This window comes from Oncorhynchus mykiss, chromosome 4, assembly GCF_013265735.2.
Source record: "Oncorhynchus mykiss isolate Arlee chromosome 4, USDA_OmykA_1.1, whole genome shotgun sequence".
NCBI classification, from domain to species: Eukaryota; Metazoa; Chordata; class Actinopteri; order Salmoniformes; family Salmonidae; genus Oncorhynchus; species Oncorhynchus mykiss.
This window is the reverse complement of record NC_048568.1, coordinates 35,667,248-35,693,089: the sequence shown is the minus strand read 5'-3', so window position 1 is coordinate 35,693,089 and position 25,842 is coordinate 35,667,248. Positions and strand designations below refer to the sequence as shown.

Below are 25,842 nucleotides of genomic sequence, written 5' to 3'. Positions count from 1 at the left end.
CACACATCTGTCTATGTAAGGTCCCACAGTTGACAGCGCATGTCAGAGCCAAAACCAAAGGAAGGAATTGTCCGTCGAGCTCCGAGACAGGATTGTGTCGAGGCACAGATCTGGGGAAGGGTACCAAAAACTGTCCGCAGCATTGAAGGTCCACAAGAACACAGTGGCCTCCATCATTCTTAAATTGAAGAGGTTTGGAACCACCAAGACACTTCCTAGAGCTGTCCGCCCAGCCAAACTGAGCAATCAGGGAAGAAGGGCCTTGGTCAGGGAGGTGACCAAGAAACTGATGGTCACTCTGACAGAGCTCCAGAGGTCCTCTGTGGAGATGGGAGAACCTTCCAGAAGGACAACCATCTCTGCAGCACTCCACCAATCAGGCCTTTATGGTAGAGTGGCCAGACAGAAGCCACTCCTCAGTAAAAGGCACATGACAGCCCACTTGGAGTTTGCCAAAAGGCACCTAAAGGACTCTCAGACCATGAGAAACAAGATTCTCTGGTCTGAAACGAAGATTTAACTCTTTCGCCTGAATGGCAAGCGTCACGTCTAGAGGAAACCTGACACCATCCCTACGGTGAAGCACGGAAAATAGCTATGCAGCGACTCTCCCCATCCAACCTGACAGAACTTGAGAGGATCTGCAGGGAAGAATGGGAGAAACTCCCCAAACACAGGTGTGCCAAGCTTGTAGCGTCGTCCCCAAGAAGACTCAAGGCTGTAAACACTGCCAAAGGTGCTTCAACAATTGATGAGGGAAAAAACAATTTAATCTATTTTAGAATAAGGCTGTAATGTAATAAAATGTGGAAAAAGTCTAGGGATATGTGTACTTTCCGAACACACTGTATGTATGTGTAGGTGTATTTGTTTGAGTAAACTGTTGATACATCATGTGTGAATATGCTGAGTAACTGTGTTTGTGTGTTTGTGTGTGTTTGTGTGTGTGTGTGTGTGTGTGTGTGTGTGTGTGTGTAGCAGAGCTTGCATTGGGCTAGACCCTGACAATACAGCTACCTAATACAGAGTGCCAAGAATACAAACACACATCTGCCAACAACCCTAATCGCTTTACACGGCAACCTGATAGTCGCTGCGGAAACACCCTGAAACGGCCTGACGACGGGTTGTCATGACGATCGGCCACGGAGATCAATGGCAGAGGGGTTGGTAGAGGTGGAGGGACGTGGGGAGGGGTTGGGAGGTACAGCAAGTGGCGAGTGCAGAGGCTGGATCAGGGAGAAAGATCTCTTAGTGGACGGCGACGGCTGCGTAGCTAAATGCCCGGGGGTAAATCAATGGACCAATAAGAGAAGAGGTTTAGAAGCGGCTTGAGGGGATGAGGGGACTGTTTCTGTGTTTCTGTGCTGAGCTCAGCAGAAAAACACAGGCACTGTAACACAAATTATGCAAAGAGGAAGATTTAGGAGGAGAGGAAGAGGAGAGGGCTGTGACATTGGGCAGGGAGGGGAGGAGAGGAAGAGGAGAGGGCTGTGACATTGGGCAGGGAGGGGAGGAGAGGAAGAGGAGAGGGCTGTGACATTGGGCAGGGAGGGGAGGAGAGAATGAGAGGAGGGGAGAGGATGATAGGAGGGAAGAAGAGGAGAGAAAAGGAGAGGAGAGCAGAGTTGAGGAGAGCAGAGTTGAGCAGAGTTGAGGAGAGCAGAGTGGAGGAGAGGAGTTCCAACCTCCTCTACCAATGACCTGTCCCACAGGGGAGAGGGATAGAAGAGAGGGGAGGGAGAAAGGGGAGGAAGAGGAGTTCTTCTGTAGCTCTCCAAAGATGAGACTCAATTCCCAAAGCAGCGCCTAAGGGGGAGAGAGGGGAGGGAGAGAGGAAGGGGAGGAAGAGAGGGGAGGGAACAAGGGAGAGAGGGGCGGGAGAGAGAGAGGGAGAGATGTCCCTGGTTGGCTCTCTGCTCCACACGACTACTCTAGAATTCTCCAGGGCTAACCTTCAGCACTTCTTCTGGCTATACTGACTGTATGCTACTGTGGCACCCACCCACACACCCACCCACCCACCCACCCACCCACCTATTCTCTGGTACAAGGACATTCACGTGCATCTCTTCTCATAGACATTAACAAAAACACATACATAGACAATAACAATGCTAAAATAAATGCTCCCCTCCCCACAGGCACACCACGACTAGATGGGTAATGAATGACAGAGAATGAACAGTGGAGGAGTTCTAGAGAGGCATGGGGAGAGATGTACGGTACACTATCCTATCTCCAACCCTACTGAACACTATCCTATCTCCAACCCTACTAAACACTATCCTATCGCCAACCCTACTAAACACTATCCTATCTCCAACCCTACTGAACACTATCCTATCTCCAACCCTACTGAACACTATCCTATCTCCAACCCTACTGAACACTATCCTATCTCCAACCCTACTGAACACTATCCTATCTCCAACCCTACTGAACACTATCCTATCTCCAACCCTACTGAACACTATCCTATCTCCAACCCTACTGAACACTATCCTATCTCCAACCCTACTGAACACTATCCTATCGCCAACCCTACTGAACACTATCCTATCACCAACCCTACTGACCACTATCCTATCACCAACCCTACTGACCACTATCCTATCACCAACCCTACTGACCACTATCCTATCTCCAACCCTACTGAACACTATCCTATCTCCAACCCTACTGAACACTATCCTATCTCCAACCCTACTGAACACTATCCTATCTCCAACCCTACTGAACACTATCCTATCTCCAACCCTACTGAACACTATCCTATCTCCAACCCTACTGAACACTATCCTATCACCAACCCTACTGAACACTATCCTATCTCCAACCCTACTGAACACTATCCTATCTCCAACCCTACTGAACACTATCCTATCTCCAACCCTACTGACCACTATCCTATCACCAACCCTACTGACCACTATGCTATCTCCAACCCTACTATACTGAACACTATCCTATCTCCAACCCTACTGTACTGAACACTATCCTATCGCCAACCCTACTGTACACTATCCTATCTCCAACCCTATTGTAACGAACACTATCCTCTAACTCCACTGAACACTATCGATCTTCAACTCTACTGAACACCATCTATTTCCAACCCTAGTGTAAAGTACTCTACTGTATGGGCTTTGCTATTGATGGACACACACTGTTAAAATGCATAATTAGAGATATGTGTTGATATGAACAGAACAAGCCAAATTGCTAAGCAAGATTACACTACCCATACTACTCTATGAGCCAAATTCCAAAATATAACCTTTTCATAGTGTGTGTTTCTATGTCAATATATATCCTATGTTTCCATCCTGCCTCTCCTAATGTACATCCTCCCTCTCTTTCCTACAGTCTCTATGTCCTGTAGATGAGCTCCAGTACTGCATCACCACACAGGGGAGCTGCAGAGGGCAGTCTGCCTTAGACGGTGAGACCTCTGTGGGCTGTGGATCCTGGCCCTCTTTCCTGTCTATCTACCTCTGGATGTCTGACCTGACAGCTGTCTTTAACTGGATTCTATGAGGCCCTAGTGCTGTGTGGTGACGGTAGCTGTGTCTATGTTGGGGAGCGGGGCCCGCATGCCGGCATGGGGGAATGGGGGGTAGATAGAAGGTAAGGGGGAGGGGGTAGATAGAAGGTAAGGGGAAGGGGGTAGATAGAAGATAAGGGGGAAGGGGTAGATAGAAGGTAAGGGGAGGGAGTAGATAGAAGGTAAGGGGATGGGGGTAGATAGAAGGTGAGGGGTAGATAGAAGGTAAGGGGATGGGGGTAGATAGAAGGGGGAGGGGGGTAGATAGAAGGCAAGGGGGAGGGGGTTAGATAGAAGGTAAGGGGGAGGGGGTAGATAGAAGGTAAGGTGGAGGGGGTAGATAGAAGGTAAGGGGGAGGAGGGTAGAAAGAAGGTAAGGGGGAGGGGGGTAGATAGAAGGTAAGGGGGAGGGGGGTAGATATAAGGTAAGGGGAGGGGGGTAGATAGAAGGTAAGGTAGATAGAAGGTAAGGGGGGGGTAGATAGAAGGTAAGGGGATGGGGGTAGATAGAAGGTAAGGGGGAGGGGGGTAGATAGAAGGTAAGGGGAGGGGGGTAGATAGAAGGTAAGGGGAGGGGGTAGATAGAAGGTAAGGGGGAGGGGGGTAGATAGAAGGTAAGGGGAGGGGGTAGATAGAAGGTAAGGGGAGGGGGTAGATAGAAGGTGGGAGGGGGTAGATATAAGGTAAGGGGGAGGGGGTAGATAGAAGGTAAGGGGAAGGGGGTAGATAGAAGGTAAGGGGGAGGGGGGTAGATAGAAGGCAAGGGGAGGGGGTAGATAGAAGGTAAGGGGAGGGGGTAGATAGAAGGGGGAGGGGGTAGATAGAAGGTAAGGGGGTAGATAGAAGGTAAGGGGGAGGGGGGTAGATAGAACGTAAGGTAGATAGAAGGTAAGGGGTAGGGGGGTAGATAGAAGGTAAGGGGAGGGGGGTAGATAGAAGGTAAGGGGAGGGGGGTAGATAGAAGGTAAGGTGAGGGGGTAGATAGAAGGTAAAGGGGAGGGGGGTAGATAGAAGGTAATGGGGAGGGGGGTAGATAGAAGGTAAGGGGGAGGGGGTAGATAGAAGGTAATGGGGAGGGGGGTAGATAGAAGGTAAGGGGGAGGGGGTAGATAGAAGGTAAGGGGAGGGGTAGATAGAAGGTAAGGGGAGGGGGGTAGATAGAAGGTAAGGTGAGAGGGTAGATAGAAGGTAAGGGGGAGGGGGGTAGATAGAAGGTAAGGGGGAGGGGGGTAGATAGAAGGTAAGGGGAGGGGGTAGATAGAAGGTAAGGGGAGGGGGGTAGATAGAAGGTAAGGTGAGGGGGTAGATAGAAGGTAAGGGGGAGGGGGGTAGATAGAAGGTAAGGGGAGGGGGTAGATAGAAGGTAATGGGAGGGGGTAGATAGAAGGGGGAGGGGGTAGATAGAAGGGGTAGGGGTAGATAGAAGGGGGAGGGGGTAGATAGAAGGTAAGGGTGAGGGGGGTAGATAGAAGGTAAGGGGGAGGGGGTAGATAGAAGGTAAGGGGAGGGGGTAGATAGAAAGTAAGGGGGAGGGGGTAGATAGAAGGTAAGGGGGAGGGGGTAGATAGAAGGTAAGGGGGATGGGATCGATAGAAGGTAAGGGGGGTTTACCTGGTCCAAGGTAGAGTACCTTGACTTGAGCGTGATGACCTCATCCAGGTGAGCCCTGAACTCTCTCCGTGAGGCCTGGAGAAAGCCACAGGATAGGTCACTCGCCTTCACGCACGCCATCAAGCATCACACACCACATACGCGCACACACACAGACACACACACACAGGCACGCAGGTAGGAAAGCATGCAAATGTCCTGGTACATTACATTAGAACACATGTATAGTTTTGACCTAACACACACACATACACGTGGGCACACAATCACACGCCAACACGCGGGCACACAATCGCACGCACGCACACACACACACAGTGAAACAAAAACACACACACCCACCCATAAGCTACCCATGAGACACACACACACACACACACAGAGATCCAAGCCAGGACTACTGCCCAGACACCCATACAGCAATCCATTTTTTTTAAAGAAAATACTTTGCAAAAAAAGTCCACTGACTGCAAAACAAGCACTACTACGACGATACAGAACCAGAAATGGATGAAATAACAACCAAATAATGTGATGGCAACTTCTCAAGAGTTTTCACTCCAAACTAGAGCACATTTTGCATGGGGTCTGACAGTGAGTTAGTGATAGTGAGTGAAGGAGAGGGAGTGTTAGTGAGTGGAGGAGAGAGACTTAGTGTTAGTGAGAGACAGTGTTAGTGAGTGGAGGAGAGAGACTTAGTGTTAGTGAGTGGAGGAGAGAGACTTAGTGTTAGTGAGATACTTAGTGTTAGTGAGAGACTTAGTGTTAGTGAGTGGAGGAGAGAGACTGAGTGTTGGTGAGAGACTGAGTGTTAATGAGTGGAGGAGAGAGACTTAGTGTTAATGAGTGGAGGAGAGAGACTTAGTGTTAGTGAGTGAGTTAGTGTTAGTGAGTGAGTTAGTGTTAGTGAGTGAGTTAGTGTTAGTGAGTGAGTTAGTGTTAGTGAGTGAATGACAGTGATATTGGCTGTGTGTGTGTTGGTGTACTGGTGGATAAAAGGTATATTTTCTCTCCAGTGCTTGGTTGAATCAACATTGTTTTTGCGTCATTTCAACAAATAAATACCCTGCTCAAAAAAATAAATGGAACACTAAAATAACACATCCTAGATCTGAATGAATGAAATATTCTTATTAAATACTTTTTCCTTTACATAGTTGAATGTGCTGACAACAAAATCACACAAAAATGATCAATGGAAATCAAATTTATCAACCCATGGAGGTCTGGATTTGGAGTCACACTCAAAATTAAAGTGGAAAACCACACTACAGGCTGATCCAACTTTGATGTAATGTCCTTAAAACAAGTCAAAATGAGGCTCAGTAGTGTGTGTGGCCTCCACATGTCTGTATGACCTCCCTACAACGCCTGGTCATGCTCCTGATGAGGTGGAGGATGGTCTCCTGAGGGATCTCCTCTCAGACCTGGACTAAAGCATCCGCCAACTACTGGACAGTCTGTGGTGCAATGTGGGGTTGGTGGATTGAGCGAGACATGATGTCCCAGATGTGCTCATTTGGATTCAGGTCTGGGGAACACCATGACTGACCCACCGCCAAACCGGTCATGCTGGAGGATGTTGCAGGCAGCAGAACATTCTCCACGGCGTCTCCAGACTCTGTCACGTCTGTCACATGTGCTCAGTGTGAACCTGTTTTCATCTGTGAAGAGCACAGGGCGCCAGTGGCAAATTTACCAATCTTGGTGTTCTCTGGCAAATGAAAAACGTCCTGCATGGTGTTGGGCTGTAACCACAACCCCCACCTGTGGACGTCGGGCCCTCATACCACCCTCGTGGAGTCTGTTTCTGACCGTTTGAGCAGACACATGCACATTTGTGGCCTGCTGGAGGTCATTTTGCAGGGCTCTGGCAGTGCTCCTCCTGCTCCTCCTTGCACAAAGGCGGAGGTAGCGGTCCTGCTGCTGGGTTGTTGTCCTCTTACGGCCTCCTCCACGTCTCCTGATGTACTGGCCTGTCTCCTGGTAGCGCCTCCATGCTCTGGACACTACGCTGACAGACACAATAAACCTTCTTGCCACAGCTCGCATTGATGTGCCATCCTGGATGAGCTGCACTACCTGAGCCACTTGTGTGGGTTGTAGACTCCGTCTCATGCTACCACTAGAGTGAAAGCACCGCCAGCATTCAAAAGTGACCAAAACATCAGCCAGGAAGCATAGGAACTGAGAAGTGGTCTGTGGTCACCACCTGCAGAACCACTCCTTTATTGGGGGTGTCTTGCTAAATGCCTATAATTTCCACCTGTTGTCTATTCCATTTGCACAACAGCATGTGAAATGTATTGTCAATCAGTGTTGCATTCCTAAGTGGACAGTTCGATTTCACAGAAGTGTGATTGACGTGGAGTTACACTGGGTTGTTTAAGTGTTCCCTTTATTTTTTTGAGCAGTGTACAATGTGATGATGTTGAATCAACGTGGAAAACTGATTGGATTTGCAACAAGTCATTAACGTAGGGGGGGGGCTCAACTTACCCCACTCTCGCCTATTGCATCAGAGCCCTTAGTGTCCAGCGTTTCCCTGGCTTTTCTAAATAGTCACTAAGAGGAAATCGACTGACAGGGTGGAAGTATCCTTCCACTGCCCATCAATTGGAGATGGACACCGTATTCCATCCCAATCGTAAATCTCATTACGTAACAGTTAAATCAATACTACAAGAGTGTCAACCACACGAGAGGTGCCTGTTAGAGATAGTGGACCAAGCCAAGCTCAAAACCAGCTGAGGGGTGGAGCAATGCACTGTGGGTACAATCAACATCTGACTACCATGATGTTTCAACTCTAACACTGTACTTAAAATTACATGTCAGTAAGAGTGTGTGGATTGGATGGTGCGGTGATGACCCTAAGTGGTTCTGTGTGTGTGTGTGTGTGTGGGGGGGTGGGGGGTGGGGTGGTGAGCAAGCATGCCAGGTGAAAGAGGAGGAGGGGGGCCGTGGTCACTGAAGCCATGACAATGCCATGACGACGGTGGCCATGGCGATGCATTAGAAGTCATGCAGGAGTACCTCAGCAATGCTTAGGGTGGATGAACAGGAGGGGAGCCGCGCCTAGTGCCACGAGACAGAAGGAAGAGGAGGAGAAGGAGGAGGAAGAGGAGGAGGAGGGGAAAAGAGAACAGGGTTAACATAGCCAGACAGACAGACTGTGAGACAGACAGTACCCCTGTCCGTCAGGAGGCCCACCGCTCTGTGTCTCATGCTGTGTTCATGTGCTATCAGAATGATCAGAAGTAATCAGACGCATCCAGACTTGGAGCTTCTGAAGTCCAAAACAATACAAAATGGCCTTCCAAGTGTTACTCGGATAGCGTTGCTGTACCCCGCTTCCCTGTTAGACACGTACGAGTTTCCTAGTTCTGAGTAACACATGAACGCAGCATCAGTGTGTCTGTCCCAGGTAAGCCAGCGAAGCCGAGGGTCAAGGGCATTATGACACGTGTGTGTGTGTGTGTGTGTGTGTGTGAATGACCCAAGCAAAGCATCAAAACCTTTACTAACTGTGGGAAAGATGCTGTACATAGAAAACATAACACAAACTATCATATTAACACATCATATTAACACCCCCATAACTGTCTAACCCTGTTTGATCTGTAGATGATGGTAACCTGTAGGCCTCATAACTGTCTAACCCTGTTTGATCTGTAGATGATGGTAACCTGTAGGCCTCATAACTGTCTAACCCTGTTTGATCTGTAGATGATGGTAACCTGTAGGCCTCAGACCATTCTAACCCTGTTTGATCTGTAGATGATGGTAACCTGTAGGCCTCATAACTGTCTAACACCATTCTAACCCTGTTTGATCTGTAGATGATGGTAACCTGTAGGCCTCAGACCATTCTAACCCTGTTTGATCTGTAGGCGATGGTAACCTGTAGGCCTCAGACCATTCTAACCCTGTTTGATCTGTAGATGATGGTAACCTGTAGGCCTCAGACCATTCTAACCCTGTTTGATCTGTAGATGATGGTAACCTGTAGGCGTCAGACTATTCTAACCCTGTTTGATCTGTAGATGATGGTAACCTGTAGGCCTCATAACTGTCTAACACCATTCTAACCCTGTTTGATCTGTAGATGATGGTAACCTGTAGGCCTCAGACCATTCTAACCCTGTTTGATCTGTAGGCGATGGTAACCTGTAGGCCTCAGACCATTCTAACCCTGTTTGATCTGTAGATGATGGTAACCTGTAGGCCTCAGACCATTCTAACCCTGTTTGATCTGTAGGCGATGGTAACCTGTAGGCCTCAGACCATTCTAACCCTGTTTGATCTGTAGATGATGGTAACCCGTAGGCCTCAGACCATTCTAACCCTGTTTGATCTGTAGATGATGGTAACCCGTAGGCCTCAGACCATTCTAACCCTGTTTGATCTGTAGATGATGGTAACCTGTAGGCCTCATAACTGTCTAACCCCGTTTGATCTGTAGATGATGGTGACCTGTAGGCCTCATAACTGTCTAACACCATTCTAACCCTGTTTGATCTGTAGATGATGGTAACCTGTAGGCCTCATAACTGTCTAACACCATTCTAACCCTGTTTGATCTGTAGATGTTGGTAACCTGTAGGCCTCAGACCATTCTAACCCTGTTTGATCTGTAGATGATGGTAACCTGTAGGCCTCAGACCATTCTAACCCTGTTTGATCTGTAGATGATGGTAACCTGTAGGCCTCAGACCATTCTAACCATGTTTGATCTGTAGATGATGGTAACCTGTAGGCCTCAGACCATTCTAACCCTGTTTGATCTGTAGATGATGGTAACCTGTAGGCCTCAGACCATTCTAACCCTGTTTGATCTGTAGATGATGGTAACCTGTAGGCCTCAGACCATTCTAACCCTGTTTGATCTGTAGATGATGGTAACCTGTAGGCCTCAGACCATTCTAACCCTGTTTGATCTGTAGATGATGGTAACCTGTAGGCCTCAGACCATTCTAACCCTGTTTGATCTGTAGATGATGGTAACCTGTAGGCCGTAGACCCTTCTATCCTTATATACTCTGTAGTATAAGCAATGGGAGTGGAACTATGTGATGGTGACTTTAAATAAAATAAATAAAAATTAAACTCAAATGTTGTTATTTGTCACATGCTCTGAATACCACAGGTGTAGACCTTACCATGAAATGCTTACTTACAAGCCCCTAACCAACAATTCAGTTAAAAAAAAAATCATAATATTGACTAAATTAACTAAAAAATTAAAGAGCAACAATAAAAGAACAATAACGAGGCTATATACAGGGGATAAAATGGGGGGGGGTGGGGGGATTAATGTAAATAGTCTGGATAGCCATTTGATGAATTGTTCAGTAGTCTTATGGCTTGGGGGTAGAAGCTGTTAAGGAACCTTTTGGACCTAGACTTGGCACTTGGTACTGGGACTCCGAGCCAAACAGACCGCTGGGACTCCGAGCCAAACAGACCGCTGGGACTCCGAGCCAAACAGACCGCTGGGACGCCGAGCCAAACAGACCGCTGGGACGCCGAGCCAAACAGACCGCTGGGACGCCGAGCCAAACAGACCGCAACCAAGGACGGACAATAATGTACTATACACATTACATTCCATTCAACACTTCATAGGAATTAAATGTTTCATTTACTGAACTGATGGTACCTGCATCTGACTTTTATGTTGCTTTCAAGACAACTGGGAACAAAACAAGTAATGAGGTCAAATTATGACATCAGTGATCTTCAGGTCAGAAAGACAGAATTCTAGAAAGATGCCAGAGTTTCCGAGTTGGAATTCCGAGTTGGATTTCTTCAGAGTTCCCAGTTGTCTTGAATGGACTGAAGTCGGAAGTCAGAGATTTACGAGTTCCCAGTTGTTTTCAACATGGCATTACTCTCAGTGGAGGGTTGGAGACAGCAGCGAGTTTGTTTCTGATGGTCCCTGCTCTCTCCTTCCTTTCCTCCGGTGAGACTGACCAGAGAGAGGAGACACAGTCTTCCACCTGCTCTCTCCTTCCTTTCCTCTGGTGAGACTGACCAGAGAGAGGGGACACCGTCTTCCACCTGCTCTCTCCTTCCTTTCCTCTGGTGAGACTGACCAGAGAGAGGGGACACCGTCTTCCATCTGCTCTCTCCTTCCTTTCCTCTGGTGAGACTGACCAGAGAGAGGGGACACCGTCTTCCATCTGCTCTCTCCTTCCTTTCCTCCGCTGAGACTGACCAGAGAGAGGAGACACCGTCTTCCACCTGCTCTCTCCTTCCTTTCCTCTGGTGATACTGACCAGAGAGAGGTGAGACTGACCAGAGAGAAGGGACACTGTCTTCCACCTGCTCTCTCCTTCCTTTCCTCCAGTGAGACTGACCAGAGAGAGGTGAGACTGACCAGAGAGAGGTGAGACTGACCAGAGAGAGGTGAGACTGACCAGACAGAGGTGAGACTGACCAGAGAGAGGTGAGACTGACCAGAGAGAGGTGAGACTGACCAGAGAGAGGTGAGACTGACCAGACAGAGGTGAGACTGACCAGACAGAGGTGAGACTGACCAGAGAGAGGTGAGACTGACCAGAGGGAGGTGAGACTGACCAGAGGGAGGTGAGACTGACCAGAGGGAGGTGAGACTGACCAGAGGGAGGATACACATTCTTCCACCTGATGGAGAAACTCGAGTCGCACCGCATCTGCCTCATGCACAAACTCATGTTGTTCCTACGACCAGAGAAAGTTACATTTTCCTCAATATTAAAATAGATACAACGTTTATAATAATACAAATGCAGGGCTATCCATACACATAGCTACTCATTCATTGCAGCTGCAGAGCGAGCGGAAGTAGGGGGAATCGCCTTTTATGGTTTGTAATAGATTTGAATAAAAACAGTGTTGACAGTGCTAAAATGAACTTAAACATGAACTCACTCTTTAAAACATCAGCTCTTTGCTGTATTCTTGGACAGTCTCTCTGTAGTCTTGGTTTTAAAAAATGATTAAATATTACGTAGGCTAGAATGAAACTTTACTGTGGCCGGGGTTGTGACAGCTCGTAGGCACGGTGATTTGAGCTATCCAATTGGCCAGCAGTAGGCAAACTCAATTTAGCTAGAGTTCTCCAGGTCCACTGGGGAGGAGTTTGTCTTTTTAGACAAATGAAATGGTTGAAAATATGAACACTTCGTTTCCCCGATTTGCAGGGATTCTGAATTAACTGCACCTACCGCCAACAGCAAAAAATTTAAATAAAAGGAGAGCAAGCTTTGATCATTGGCTTTTCTACAGAAATGTTTGGTGATCGACTAGGAATGCCTTGAAGATTGGTGACCACTGGTCTAAGGTGTCTGGGATGATGGAGTTGATGTGTGCCATAACCAGCCTTTCTAGGCTTCATGATTACAGATGTAAGTTCTACAGGGCGGTAGCCATTGTGGCAGGTAGCCTCAGAGTTCTTGGGAATAGGAATGATGGTGGTCAGCTTGAAACGTGGGGATTACAGAATGGGACAAGGAAAGCATGAAATTAACCGTAAATATGCCTGCAAGCTGTTCTGTGCGTGCTCTGAGAACACTCCGCGGCCATGAGAGCGTTGACCTGATTCAAAAACCTCACTCACGTCTGCTTTGGAGAGCGAGATCACCCAGTCCTCTGGGTTGGTGGGGGCCCTTATGCACGGCTTGGTGTTGTTTTTTGTCGAAGCATGCATAAAATGCATTGAATTGGTCTGGTAGAGAGGCATCATTGGGCAGGTCACGGCTGGGTCTAACCAGTAATGGACTGTAGCCCTAGCGCCAACCTCAATGTGAATCCAGGGCTTTTGATTGGGGAAGCAGCGAACCTTAACTGTTGGGGACAACGTCGGCGATGCATTTCTTAATGAAGCAGGTGACAGAGGTGGTTAGCTCGTCGACACTGTCAAAGGAGTACAGGAACATATTCCAGTCAGTGCTAGCAAAGCAGTCCTGTAGCAAAGCCTCCGATTCGGAAGACCATTTCTCTACGGAGAGCGTCATGGGTAATTCCTGTTTGAGCTTCTGCTGAGCAACTGAGCTAGAAAGGATCACCGGCATACGCAGAGAGATATAATACTGGACAGACTTATCCACTTTACACAGCTACTGTAGCAACGACCGCAATCATTGGACTACACCCACAACATAGAGAGAGATCTATCCTACAGACACTACTGTACGGACAGTGTATCGCTGTTCGAGGCTACGTAGCAACGACCGCAGTACAGTGAAGTGCTGTTCAAGGCTACGTAGCAACACCCAGTACAGTGTGTTACATACTAGGAAGGACGCCTACTATGGCTGATATGGATGGATGTGTGTGGATGTGTATGGATGTGTGTGGATGTGTGTGTGATGTGTATGGATGTGTGTGTGATGTGTGTGTGTGTGATGTATGTGGATGTGATGTGTGTGTGTGGATGTGGATGGATGTGTTTGGATGTGTGTGTGTTGTGTGTGTGATGTGTATGGATGTGTGTGTGGATGTGTGTGTGGATGTGTGTGTGATGTGTGTGGATGTGTGTGTGACATGTGTGATGTGTGTGATGTGTGTGTGATGTGTATGGATGTGTGTGATGTGTGTATGATGTGTGTGTGATGTGTGTGTGATGTGTATGGATGTGTGTGATGTGTGTGTGATGTGTGTGGATGTGTGTATGATGTGTGTGTGATGTGTGTGTGATGTGTATGGATGTGTGTGTGATGTGTGTGTGATGTGTATGGATGTGTGTGTGATGTGTGTGTGATGTGTATGGATGTGTGTGTGATGTGTGTGTGATGTGTATGATGTGTGTGTGATGTGTATGGATGTGTGTGATGTGTGTGTGATGTGTGTGGATGTGTGTGTGATGTGTATGGATGTGTGTGTGATGTGTGTGTGATGTGTGTGATGTGTGTGTGATGTGTATGGATGTGTGTGTGATGTGTGTGTGATGTGTATGGATGTGTGTGATGTGTATGGATGTGTGTGTGATGTGTGTGTGATGTGTATGATGTGTGTGTGATGTGTATGGATGTGTGTGTGATGTGTGTGTGATGTGTGTGGATGTGTGTGTGATGTGTGTGGATGTGTGTGTGATGTGTGTGTGATGTGTGTGATGTGTATGATGTGTGTGTGATGTGTGTGTGATGTGTATGGATGTGTGTGTGATGTGTGTGTGATGTGTATGGTTGTGTGTGTGATGTGTGTGTGATGTGTATGGATGTGTGTGTGATGTGTGTATGGATGTGTGTGTGATGTGTGTGTGATGTGTATGATGTGTGTGTGATGTGTATGGATGTGTGTGATGTGTGTGTGATGTGTGTGGATGTGTGTGTGATGTGTGTGTGATGTGTATGGATGTGTGTGTGATGTGTGTGTGATGTGTGTGATGTGTGTGTGATGTGTATGGATGTGTGTGTGATGTGTGTGTGATGTGTATGGATGTGTGTGATGTGTGTGTGATGTGTGTGGATGTGTGTGTGATGTGTGTGGATGTGTGTGTGATGTGTGTGTGATGTGTATGGATGTGTGTGTGATGTGTGTGTGATGTGTGTGTGATGTGTATGGATGTGTGTGTGATGTGTGTGGATGTGTGTGTGATGTGTGTGTGATGTGTGTGTGATGTGTATGGATGTGTGTGTGATGTGTGTGTGATGTGTATGGATGTGTGTGTGATGTGTGTGTGATGTGTGTGTGATGTGTATGGATGTGTGTGTGATGTGTGTGTGATGTGTGTGTGGATACAGCATATTTTTATTTAACCAATAAGAACTAATTCTTATTACAACGACGGCCTGGCAAGAGGCAAAACGGCGCCTGTGGTGACGGGAGCTGGGATGACAAAAACAACAACAATGTACGGCAAAACGGACAACACAGACAGAAGACACTGGCAACCGCACAAATACAACAGCAAACAAATAGAGTGTGTGTGTGTGGAGTAAAAACAATATGCTTCCTTACATAAGGCAACACAAACTAGTGCCATCGGGTGACAACTAGAAACAGCAACATGTCTCAACAACTTGTTAATCTATTTGTCCTTTGACCTCCTCCAGGGACACCAGGTCCCGGGGTTGTAGGTTGGCTTGGAGGGAATTCCAAACACCAGGGGGCTGAGTAACAGAAGGACCGTTTTCCATGTTTGGGACTGTTAGCATAAAACAAGATTGAGATCGGAGCTTGAATGTGTTTCCATTTCTATCTAGAAGAGAAGCAGTTTTCCTGAAATGGCCTTATAAATAAGAATGTAGCAGTGTTTGAGTCCGAGTGATGCCAGTGATGTCCTCCCAACAACACTGTAGAGATCGCATTGGACAATGTGCATGTGTGTGTATATGCATGAATGTGTATACAGTGTTATGTGTGTGTTTTTAAAATAAAAAAAATACCAGCCTAGGAACAGTGGGTTATTCTGCCTTGTTCAGGGGCAGAATGACAGATTTTTACCTTGTCAGCTCTGGGATTCGATCTTGCAACCTTCAGGTTACGAGTACAACACTCTAACCACTAGGCTACCTGCCGCACCGTATGCTAACAGTGTGTGTGTTGTGTGTGCATACAGAATGTATAAGTGTATAAGCGTGTATGTGTGTGTTAACACTGTGTGTGTTGTGTGTGCATACAGAATGTATAAGTGTGTAGGTGTGCATGTGTGAATGTGTGCGTGTGTGCATGTGCGCGTGTGCATGCGCTTGCCTGAGCTACACCCTTCCCTTGGCCATATCTCTTCTAAGGGGGACGGAGATAGAGGTCAAGGGCTCAAGGCGGTGATTTGTTTATAACAGTCTTCTCAGAGTGATTCACTTTACATATTCCAGTGAAGGAGGAGGAGAGACGTCTTGCCTTGGCTCCAAAGGTATACATTTGTATTTATTATGGATCCCCATTAGCTGCTGCCAAGGCAGGAATGAAGGCAGTTAATACCATTTTAAAAACATTACAATACTTTCATTACAGAACTCACGACACACTAAGTGTGTGCGCTCAGGCCCATACTCCACTACCACATATCTACAACCCAAAATCCATGTGTACGTGTGTGTATAGTGTGTATGTTATCATGTGTGTGTATGCATGTGTCTGTGCCTATGTCTGTGTTACTTCACAGTCCCCACTGTTCCATAAGGTGTATTTGTTTAATCTAAATCTGATTCTACTGCTTGCATCAGTTACTTGATATGGAATAGAGTTCCATGTAGTCATGACTATGTAGTACTGTGTGCCTCCCATGGTCTGTTCTGGACTTTGGAATTGTGAAGAGACCTCTGGTGGCATGTCTTGTGGGGTATGCATGGGTGTCAGAGCTATGTGCTAGTTGTTTAAACCAACAGCTCAATGCATTCAACATGTCAATACCCCTCACAAATACAAGCAGTGATGAAGTCAATCTCTCCTCTACTTTGAGCCAGGAGAGATTGACATGCATATGATTAATGTTTGCGCTCTGTGTACATTCAAGGTCCAGCCGTGCTGTCCTGTTCTGAGCCAATTGCAATTTTCCTAAGTCCTTTTTTTGTGGCACCTGATCAAACAACTGATCAGGAGTCTAGGTGCGAAACTAGAGCCTGTAGGACCTGCCTTGTTGGTAGTGCTGTTAAGAAGGCAGAGTAGTGCTTTAATATGGACAGACTTCTCTCCATCTTAGCTACTGTTGTATCTAAAATGTTTTGACCATGACAGTTTACAATCCAGGGTTACTCCAAGCAGTTTAGTCACCTCAACTTGCTCAATTTCCACATTATTAATTACAAGATTTAGTTGAGGTTTTGGGTTTAGTGAATGATTTGTCCCAAATACAATGCTTTAAGTTTTTGAAATATTTAGGACTAATGTATTCCTTGCCACACATTCTGAAACTAATTTCAGTTGCTGTAGTAGATGATGTGTATAGTGTTGAGTCATCCACATACATAGACACACTGACTTTACTCAAAGCACTGACTTTACTCAAAGCACTGACTTTACTCAAAGCACTGACTTTACTCAAAGCACTGACTTTACTCAACTAATATGTTGTTCGTAAAGCTTGAAAAGGTAAGGAGCCTAGACAGCTGCCCTGGGGAATTCCTGATTCTACATGGATTATGTTCAAGAGGCTTCCATTAAAGAACACCCTCTGTGTTGTTAGACATGTACGTAACTCTTAATCCACAATATAGCAGGGGGTGTAAAGCCATAACACATACGTTTTTCCAGCAGCAGACTATGATCAATAATGTCAAAAGCCACACTGAAGTCTAACAAAACAGCCACCCCAATCTTTTTATCACCAATTTCTCTCAGCCAATCATCAGTAATTTGTGGAAGTGCTGAGCTTGTTGAGTACCCTTCGCTATAAGAGTGCTGAAAGTCTGTTGTCAATTTGTTTACAGTAAAATAACATTGAATCTGGTCAAACACAATTTTTTCAAACTACTAAGGTTTGGCAACCGGCTGATTGGTCGGCTATTTGAGCCAGTAAAGGGGGCTTTGCTATCCTTAGGTAGCGAAACTCTCCTTCCAGACTCACATTAAACATCTCCAATCCAAAATTACATCTAGAATCGGCTTCCTATTTCGCAACAAAGCATCCTTCACTCATTCTGCCTAACAAACCCTTGTAAAACTGACCATCCTACCGATCCTTGACTTCGGCGATGTCATTTACAAATTAGCCTCCAACACTCTACTCAGCAAATTGGATGTAGTCTATCACAGTGCCATCCGTTTTGTCACCAAAGCCCCATATACTACCCACGACTGCGACCTGTATGCTCTCATTGGCTGGCCCTCGCTTCATATTCGTCCCCAAACCCACTGGCTCCAGGTCATTTCTAAGTCTTTGCTAGGTAAAGCCCTGCCTTATCTCTGCTCACTGGTCACCATAGCAGCACAAACCCGTAGCATGCGCTCCAGCAGGTATATTTCACTGGTCATCCCCAAAACCAACTCCTCCTTTCCTTCCAGTTCTCTGCTGCCAATGACTGGAATGAATTGCAAAAATCACTGAAGCTGGAGACATATCTCCCTCACTAACTTTAAGCAGCAGCTTACAGATCATTGCACCTGTACACAGCCCATCTGTAAATAGCCCACCCAACTACCTCATCCCCATATTGTTATTTATTTGCTCCTTTGCACCCCCAGTATCTCTACTTGTACATTCATCTTCTGCACATCTATCACTCCAGTGTTAATGCTAAATTGTAATTATTTTGCCCCTCTGGCCTATTTATTGCCTTACCTCCCTAATCTTACTACATTAACACACACTGTATATAGATTTTTCTATTGCTTTATTGACTGTACGTTTGTTTATCCCATGTGTAACTCTGTGTTGTTTGTGTTGCACTGCTTTGCTTTATCTTGGCCAGGTTGCAGTTGTAAATGAGAACCTGTTCTCAACTGGCCTACCTGGTTAAATAAAGGTGAAATATATATTTTTTTAAAGCCTGAGGGGACACACTTTCTAGTAGGCTTCAAGTGAAAATATGGCAAATAGGAGTGGCAATATCGTCTGCTATTATCCTGAGTAATTTTCCATCCAAGTTGTCAGACCTCAGTGGTTTGTCATTGTCGATAGACAACAATACATTTTTCACCTCTTCCATAGTCACTTTACGGAATTCAAAATTACAATTTTTGTCTTTCATATTTTGGTCAGATATACTTGGATGTGTAGTGTTAGCATTTGTTGCTGGCATGTCATGCCTAAGTTTGCTAATCTTGCTGTCATGCCCTGACCTTAGAGATCCTTTATTCTCTATTTTGGTTAGGTTGGGGTGTGACTAGGGTGGGCATTCTAGTTTATTTATTTATTTATAGGTTGGCTTGGTATGGTTCCCAATCAGAGGCAGCTGTCTATCGTTGTCTCTGATTGGGGATCATATTTAGGCAGCTTTTTCCCACCTGTTTGGTGTGGGATCTTGTCTATGTATAGTTGCCTGCGAGCACTACATCAGCTTCACGTTCCGTTTTGCGCTTCATTGTTTTCTGTGAGTTTCATTTAAATAAACATGTGGAACTCTACGCACGCTGCGCCTTGGTCCATTTATTCCAGCGTTCGTGACACTTGCCAATGAAAAAAATAACTAAAGTAGTTGGCAATATCAGTCGGTTATGCAATGAATGAGCCATCCGATTCAATGAATGATGGAGCTGAGTTTGCCTTTTTTCCCAAAATTTAATTGAAGGTGCTCCAAAGCTTTATACTATTATTCTTTGTCATTTATATTTGTTTCATAGTGTAGTTTCTTCTTTTCATTCCGTTTCATCTTAATTTGCAGAACATTTTGCCAATTGGTTGTGCAGCCAGAATAATTTTGCACGCCCAATTTTTCAGTTTTTGATTTGTTAAAAAAGTTTGAAATATCCAATAAATGTCGTTCCACTTCATGATTGTGTCCCACTTGTTGTTGATTCTTCACAAAAAAATACAGTTTTATGTCTTTATGTTTGAAGCCTGAAATGTGGCAAAAGGTCGCAAAGTTCAAGGGGGCCGAATACTTTCGCAAGGCACTGTATTAGTAACTGGAATAAGCAATTTCATAAATGTGTCAAGTACAGTGTCTGTTTGCTCCTAATTACACACCATGGACCAACATATATTATTTACATCAACAACATAGGAATCACTACAAAACTTCTTGTATGACTATATTATATTATGCCCAGCCTTTGGAACTTTGGTTTTCCTAGATATGGCTACTATATTGTGATCACTACATCCAATGGATCTGGATACAGCTTTCAAGCACATTTATGCAGCATTATTAAAGATGTTTTTTATTTTATTTAACCAGGCAAGTCAGAAATTCTTATTTTCAATGACGGCCTGTTCAGGGTTAACTGCCTGTTCAGGGGCAGAACGACAGATTTGAACTTGCAACCTTCCGGTTACTGGCCCAATGCTCTAACCACTAGGCTACCCTGCCGCCCCATGTGATCAATACATGTTGAAGATGTCATTCCTGTGCTGTTTTTAACTACCCTGGTAGGTTGACTGATAACCTGAACCAGGTTGCATGCATTGGTTACAGTTTGAAGATTTATCTTGAGTGGGCAGCCTGATGAAAGTCAGTCGATATTTAAATCACTCAGAAAATATACCTCACTGTTGATATTACATACATTATCAAGTATTTTACACATGTTATCCAGATACGGACTGTTCCACCACTGGCATTTCTGTAAATGTTATAACCTTGTATTGCTACCACTGTATCATCAAATGCTTTGTTTAAGTGAGTTTCAGAGATGAATGTCATCTGTTACTAACAAGTTATGAATTTCATGAACCTTGTTTCTTAAGCTACATATGTTAACGTGGGCTATTTTGAGGACTTTTCTGGGACGCTTGCTTGTTTTCATTGCTTTACTGGGAAGCTTAGCAGAAGTAGATATGATGATGTTATTTATGTTAGTGCAGGGTGAGCTGCACAGGGTGAACTTCCTACTAGAGCACACCGCCTCAGTGCTAACAGTATAACTCTGGTTCATAGACACATGATTACTGCATACTGTATAGCTGTAGGATCAGCAGAGGCATTCAGGCCAGTTAAAGGGACATACATTAGGTTACTTACATTGTGTCTACTGATGCCCCTGGTGTAATGTACAATTGGTAAAGCATAATGATGACTCAGCGGCACAATGGTAGGGATTAACTGAGCTGGACTTGGGTCATTGATAAGTCATTGTCTCAACACAGCCTTATAATGCTGTGAAAGGATCCAGGAACCCAAATGATTTGGGTGGATCCCATCCTCCTTATAAAACATGTTCTGTTTCCAAAAGGTATCGACATTGTCAACAAAAGTTACACCCAATGAGCTGCAATAATCACGTGGCCAGTTGTGAAGAGAGAATCCTGCTAAAGAGTTCAATGCCACGATTCAGAGATGGCAGAGGGCCAGATATGATGGGACTTTTATTAGTGTTTAGTAGAGAGTCAATCAGCTCTTTGAAATCCAGTTTCAACTGTTCAGAGCTGATGTCATTAAAACCCACATGGACTGCGATAGAATCAATGTCCATGTGCTAGCGTAATACATTCAGGAGCAGCTTAGTAATGTCATTTACACATGCTCCGGGATAGGACATTGTTTTTGCACCAGGTACAGTCACATATCTTAACATGGAGCTGCCCGAAATCCCGGCTGGTGAGAAGGACGAGGAAATCCGCCAACTCCCACGCTTCACAGGATGGTGCCTCCGACAGATGGAGATGCCCCACTCAATACAGAGCAGGATGGAAGGTTGCCGACGTCGACTTCAAAATCATAGGGGAAGGAGTAGGAGTAGGCACAGCGGCCGCAGACACAGTTACCCCTAGCGATAAAGGTGCAGGGAGATCAAGCTCCAGGGCGTCTACACTATTTGTTGTTTGTATCTGCTCCGGGCCTCTCGTTGGGAGTGTAGGCTGCTTTGCGGCAGGTCGCTGTCTTCGGCTTCCACAGCTTGTGACATGCGACCATCGTTGGTTGCCGTGCTCCTTCGACTCCACTATCAGGGGGGTCCCCAAGTGGGGAAGTGGTCTAAGGCAGTGCATCCCAGTGCCAGAGGCATCAATACAGACCCTGGTTCGATTCCAGGCTGTATCACAACTGGCCGTCCCATAGGGTGGCGCACCGGCCCAGCGTCGTCCGGGTTTGGGTTTGGCTGGAGTAGGCTGTCATTGTAAATAAGAATTTGTTCTCAACTGACTCATTTTTTGTTCTTTAAAATAACATAAAATTGATCAGAAATACAGTGTAGACATTGTTAATGTTGTAAATTACTATTGTAGCTGGAAACGACAGATTTTTTTATGGAATATCTACAGAGGCCCTTTACCAGCAACCATCACTCGATGCAATGGCATGTTGTGTTAGCTAATCCAAGTTTAGAATTTTAAAAGGCTAATTGATCATTAGAAAACCCTTTTGCAATTATGTTAGCACAGCTGAAATCTGTTGTTCTTATTAAAGAAGCAATAAAACTGTCCTTTTTTAGACTATTTGAGTATCTGGAGCATTAACATTTGTGGGTTCGATTACAGGCTCAAAATGGCTAGAAACAAATACCTTTCTTCTGAAACTCATCAGTCTTTTCTTGTTCTGAGAAATGAAGGCTATTCCATGTGAGAAATTGACAAGAAACTGTAGATCTCGTACAACGCTGTGTACTACTCCCTTCACAGAACAGCGCAAACTGGCTCTAACCAGAATAGAAAGAGGAGTGGGAGGCCCCGGTGCACAACTGAGCAAGAAGACAAGTATATTAGAGTGTCTAGCTTGAGAAACAGACGCCTCAACTGGCAGCTTCATCAAATAGTACCCGCAAAACACCAGTCTCAACATCAACAGTGAAGAGGCGACTCCGGGATGCTGGCCTTCTAGGCGAGACAGAGACAGAGAGTGAGAGAGAGGGTGAGCGAGTGAGAGGGTGAGCGAGTGAGAGACATATATAGAGAGAGAAAAAAGAGAGAACAGTGACACAGGGATTGAAAAAGAAAGAAAGAGACAGAGAGACAGAAGAAGAGAGAGAGAAAGAGATCAGGGTCAAACAGACCCCGCCTCCACACACACACACACTCCCACATGCTTCATTAATCCAAACTCAACCCCTATGTAACTGCACTACATGCTCACTAGAGTGGAAGGGTACAACTACACTAGCATCACAGTCAGAGTGTGTGTGTGTTACTCTGTCTGGTAGCAGTGTGTGCCTGGTAGCAGTGTGTGCCTGGTAGCAGTGTGTGCCTGGTAGCAGTGTGTGCCTGGTAGCAGTGTGTGCCTGGTAGCAGTGTGTGCCTGGTAGCAGTGTGCCTGGCAGCAGTGTGCCTGGCAGCAGTGTGCCTGGCAGCAGTGTGCCTGGCAGCAGTGTGTGCCTGGTAGCAGTGTGTGCCTGGTAGCAGTGTGTGCCTGGTAGTAGTGAGACAGTCTGTCCATGTGTGTGTCTGTCTGTGTTAATTTTCATGTTGTGTTATTTGTGTGCATTAAAAGTTTGTGTGTGTGTGTGTGTGTCTGCTCCTGGGCTGTGCAGACAGACAGCTTTGGACATTGGAGCCGTGCGTCTGGGTGCCTCTCTCTTTGGTGTGTGTGTGTCTGGTCTGGAGGCAGAGCAGCAGAGGGTATTTCCGCTTCAAATTAAGACTTGTGAGAACATGTGGTGAGAGGCGCCACACACACACACACACACACACACACACACACACACACACACACACACGCTGACTCATGTGGGGGATAAAGAAACTCCTGACAGAGAGGCAGCAACTCAAACTGGGTCATTAACAAAAGGGCTTTAGTTTAGTGATGTAGAGTACTAGGCCTCGTACTGCAGTGGTACTAGTAACATAGAGACAGCAGCACCATGGCTACTCCTTACATTACACGTCCGCTATACAGAACATATAGAACACAAGTTATACAATAACACCACTGAAGATAAGAGGATCGGAGCACAGCTTTCTCTAGACTCTACATCCTTACATACAGAGAACAAGACTCTATACTCTAGAATCAACAACAACCCCAGGTTACTGTAAGTAGGTGGAGTCAATCTTCTTGGAACTTTTGGACAGATTCATCTCAGTTTTCATTGTTGCTAAGCAACATAGCAACAATGAAAACTGAGATGATTCTAAGTACGGATCTGCTTATGACACCAAAAAAACTTTGTAAATTCATTGTAAATTAAAAACACAGACATTGAGTCACTTCTCACGGTATATTCATCCTCAGGTCTCCACAGTGTACCATTCTAAGACACCAGTACATAAAGACCATGGACAGCCTGACTGAACCTGTAAAGCTGCAGTAGCAGATCTATGTACCCTGTATATATATAGACTGAGTATGCAAAACAAACATTAAAGGCACCTGCTCATTCCATGACAGACTGACCAGGTGAAAGCTATGATTACTTATTGATGTCACTTGTTAAAATCACTTCAATCAGTGTAGATGAAGGGGAGGGGACAGATGGATTTTCAAGCCTTGAGACAGTTGAGACATGGATTAAGTATGTGTGCCGTTCAGAGCGTGAATTGGCTAGACAAAATATTGAAGTTCCTTTGAACGAGGTTTAACGAGTAGGTGCCAGGCTCATCAGTTTGTGTCAAGAACTGCAACGTTGCTGGACGTTTCACGCTCAACAGTTTCCAGTGTGTATTTAGAATTGTCCACCACCCAAAGGACATCCAGCCAACTTGATAACATTTTTGGAAACACTGGAGTCAACATGGGCCAGCATCCCTGTGGAAACACTTTCAACACCTTGTAGAGTCCATGCCCTGACGATTTGAGGCTGCACTGTGCGATCCTAATGTTTGGTATACTCAGTGTATATATGGGTTGCTCTCCTTCAGCCATTCGCATAGAAACCTCTGGTCTATTCTCATGACACTTTCCCAGGAGACAAGACAGATGAGGTGAGAGATTGGATAGATAGATTTAGATAGAGAGAAATACATAGAGGAATACAGGGAGAGAGAGATACATAGAGAGAAATAGAGGGAGCGAGAGAGAGCGATATATAGAGAGAAATAGAGAGAGAGAAATAGAGAGGGAGAGAGATTGTGACAGATAGAGAGTAATAGACCGATAGATAGAGATAGAGAGATAGCCCTTGAATTGAAATTGAAAATTGAATTGAGATAGAGAACTAGAGAAAGAGAGAGAACGAGAGAGAGACTGACTGCATCTCTGAATGTTAGACCTGCAGGAGAGACTGGAGTGGGTTAACTTAGGCAGGGGATGGTGAAGGGCCTGTGTGTGTGTGTGTGTGTGTGTGTGTTTGTGTGTGTGTGTGTGTGAGAGTGCTGGGTCTATTCAATATAATTCCATTCAAACGATTACCAACTTGACCCAAGCAAACAAGCATAAATCACACAACCGCTACCATACTAGTCACAGCAGGTTCTCCTCCACACACAACCGCTACCATACTAGCCACAGCAGGTTCTCCTCCACACACAACCGTTACCATACTAGCCACAGCAGGTTCTCCTCCACACGCAACCTTTACCATACTAGTTACAGCAGGTTCTCCTCCACACGCAACCGTTACCATACTAGCCACAGCAGGTTCTCCTCCACACGCAACCGTTACCATACTAGTTACAGCAGGTTCTCCTCCACACACAACCGTTACCATACTAGTTACAGCAGGTTCTCCTCCACACACAACCGTTACCATACTAGCCACAGCAGGTTCTCCTCCACACACAACCGTTACCATACTAGCCACAGCAGGTTCTCCTCCACACACAAGCACACACTTTGGTTTGTCATAGCACAGTGATGATAGACACGGAAGAAAACACTGCTGCAGAAAAATGCTGTCTGTGTGTGTGTGTGTGTGTGGCCTTACTTTGGGCGTGGGGCAGGAGGCGGTAGAGAGCCGCGAGGTGGCCTGGGCGCGGGGCGACTCAGAGGGCGTGGTGCTCAGAGAGCCTGTGTCTCTGGGGAGGACCTGGACACCCCTGGAGATGATGGAGTCTGGGATCTACCCAAACACACACACACACACACACACACACACACAGAGAGAGAGAGAAAATAGCACTGACACTGACTGCAGAATATGTACTATAGATAACACACTAACACCCTTTAAAAGGGACAATCTGCAACTGACTGCTTTGTTACCGTGTCAACTGCAGATGCCCCTTTAACTTTGACTGTCTGCACTATAGCACAGCATCTTGTAGTTTATTGTCACATAGACAGTGCATA

General features: G+C 45.8%; 1 protein-coding gene across 13 annotated transcripts in view; it reads right to left on the bottom strand.

Annotated features, from left to right (window-relative positions):
- Positions 1-25,842, bottom strand: part of LOC110521090 (gephyrin) — a 161,606-nt gene that overhangs the window by 30,504 nt on the left and 105,260 nt on the right. For 7 of the 13 annotated variants that reach the window (XM_036976166.1, XM_036976173.1, XM_036976167.1 and 4 more), the window contains exons 8-10: positions 25,478-25,612; positions 8,195-8,236; positions 5,159-5,233 (exon numbers count right to left, since the gene is read on the bottom strand). In XM_036976166.1, coding sequence (XP_036832061.1) covers positions 5,159-5,233; positions 8,195-8,236; positions 25,478-25,612 — 252 coding nt within the window. The remainder of the gene's footprint in view (positions 1-5,158; positions 5,234-8,194; positions 8,237-25,477; positions 25,613-25,842) is intronic. The other 6 variants (XM_036976175.1, XM_036976176.1, XM_036976177.1 and 3 more) reach the window with 2 other exon arrangements.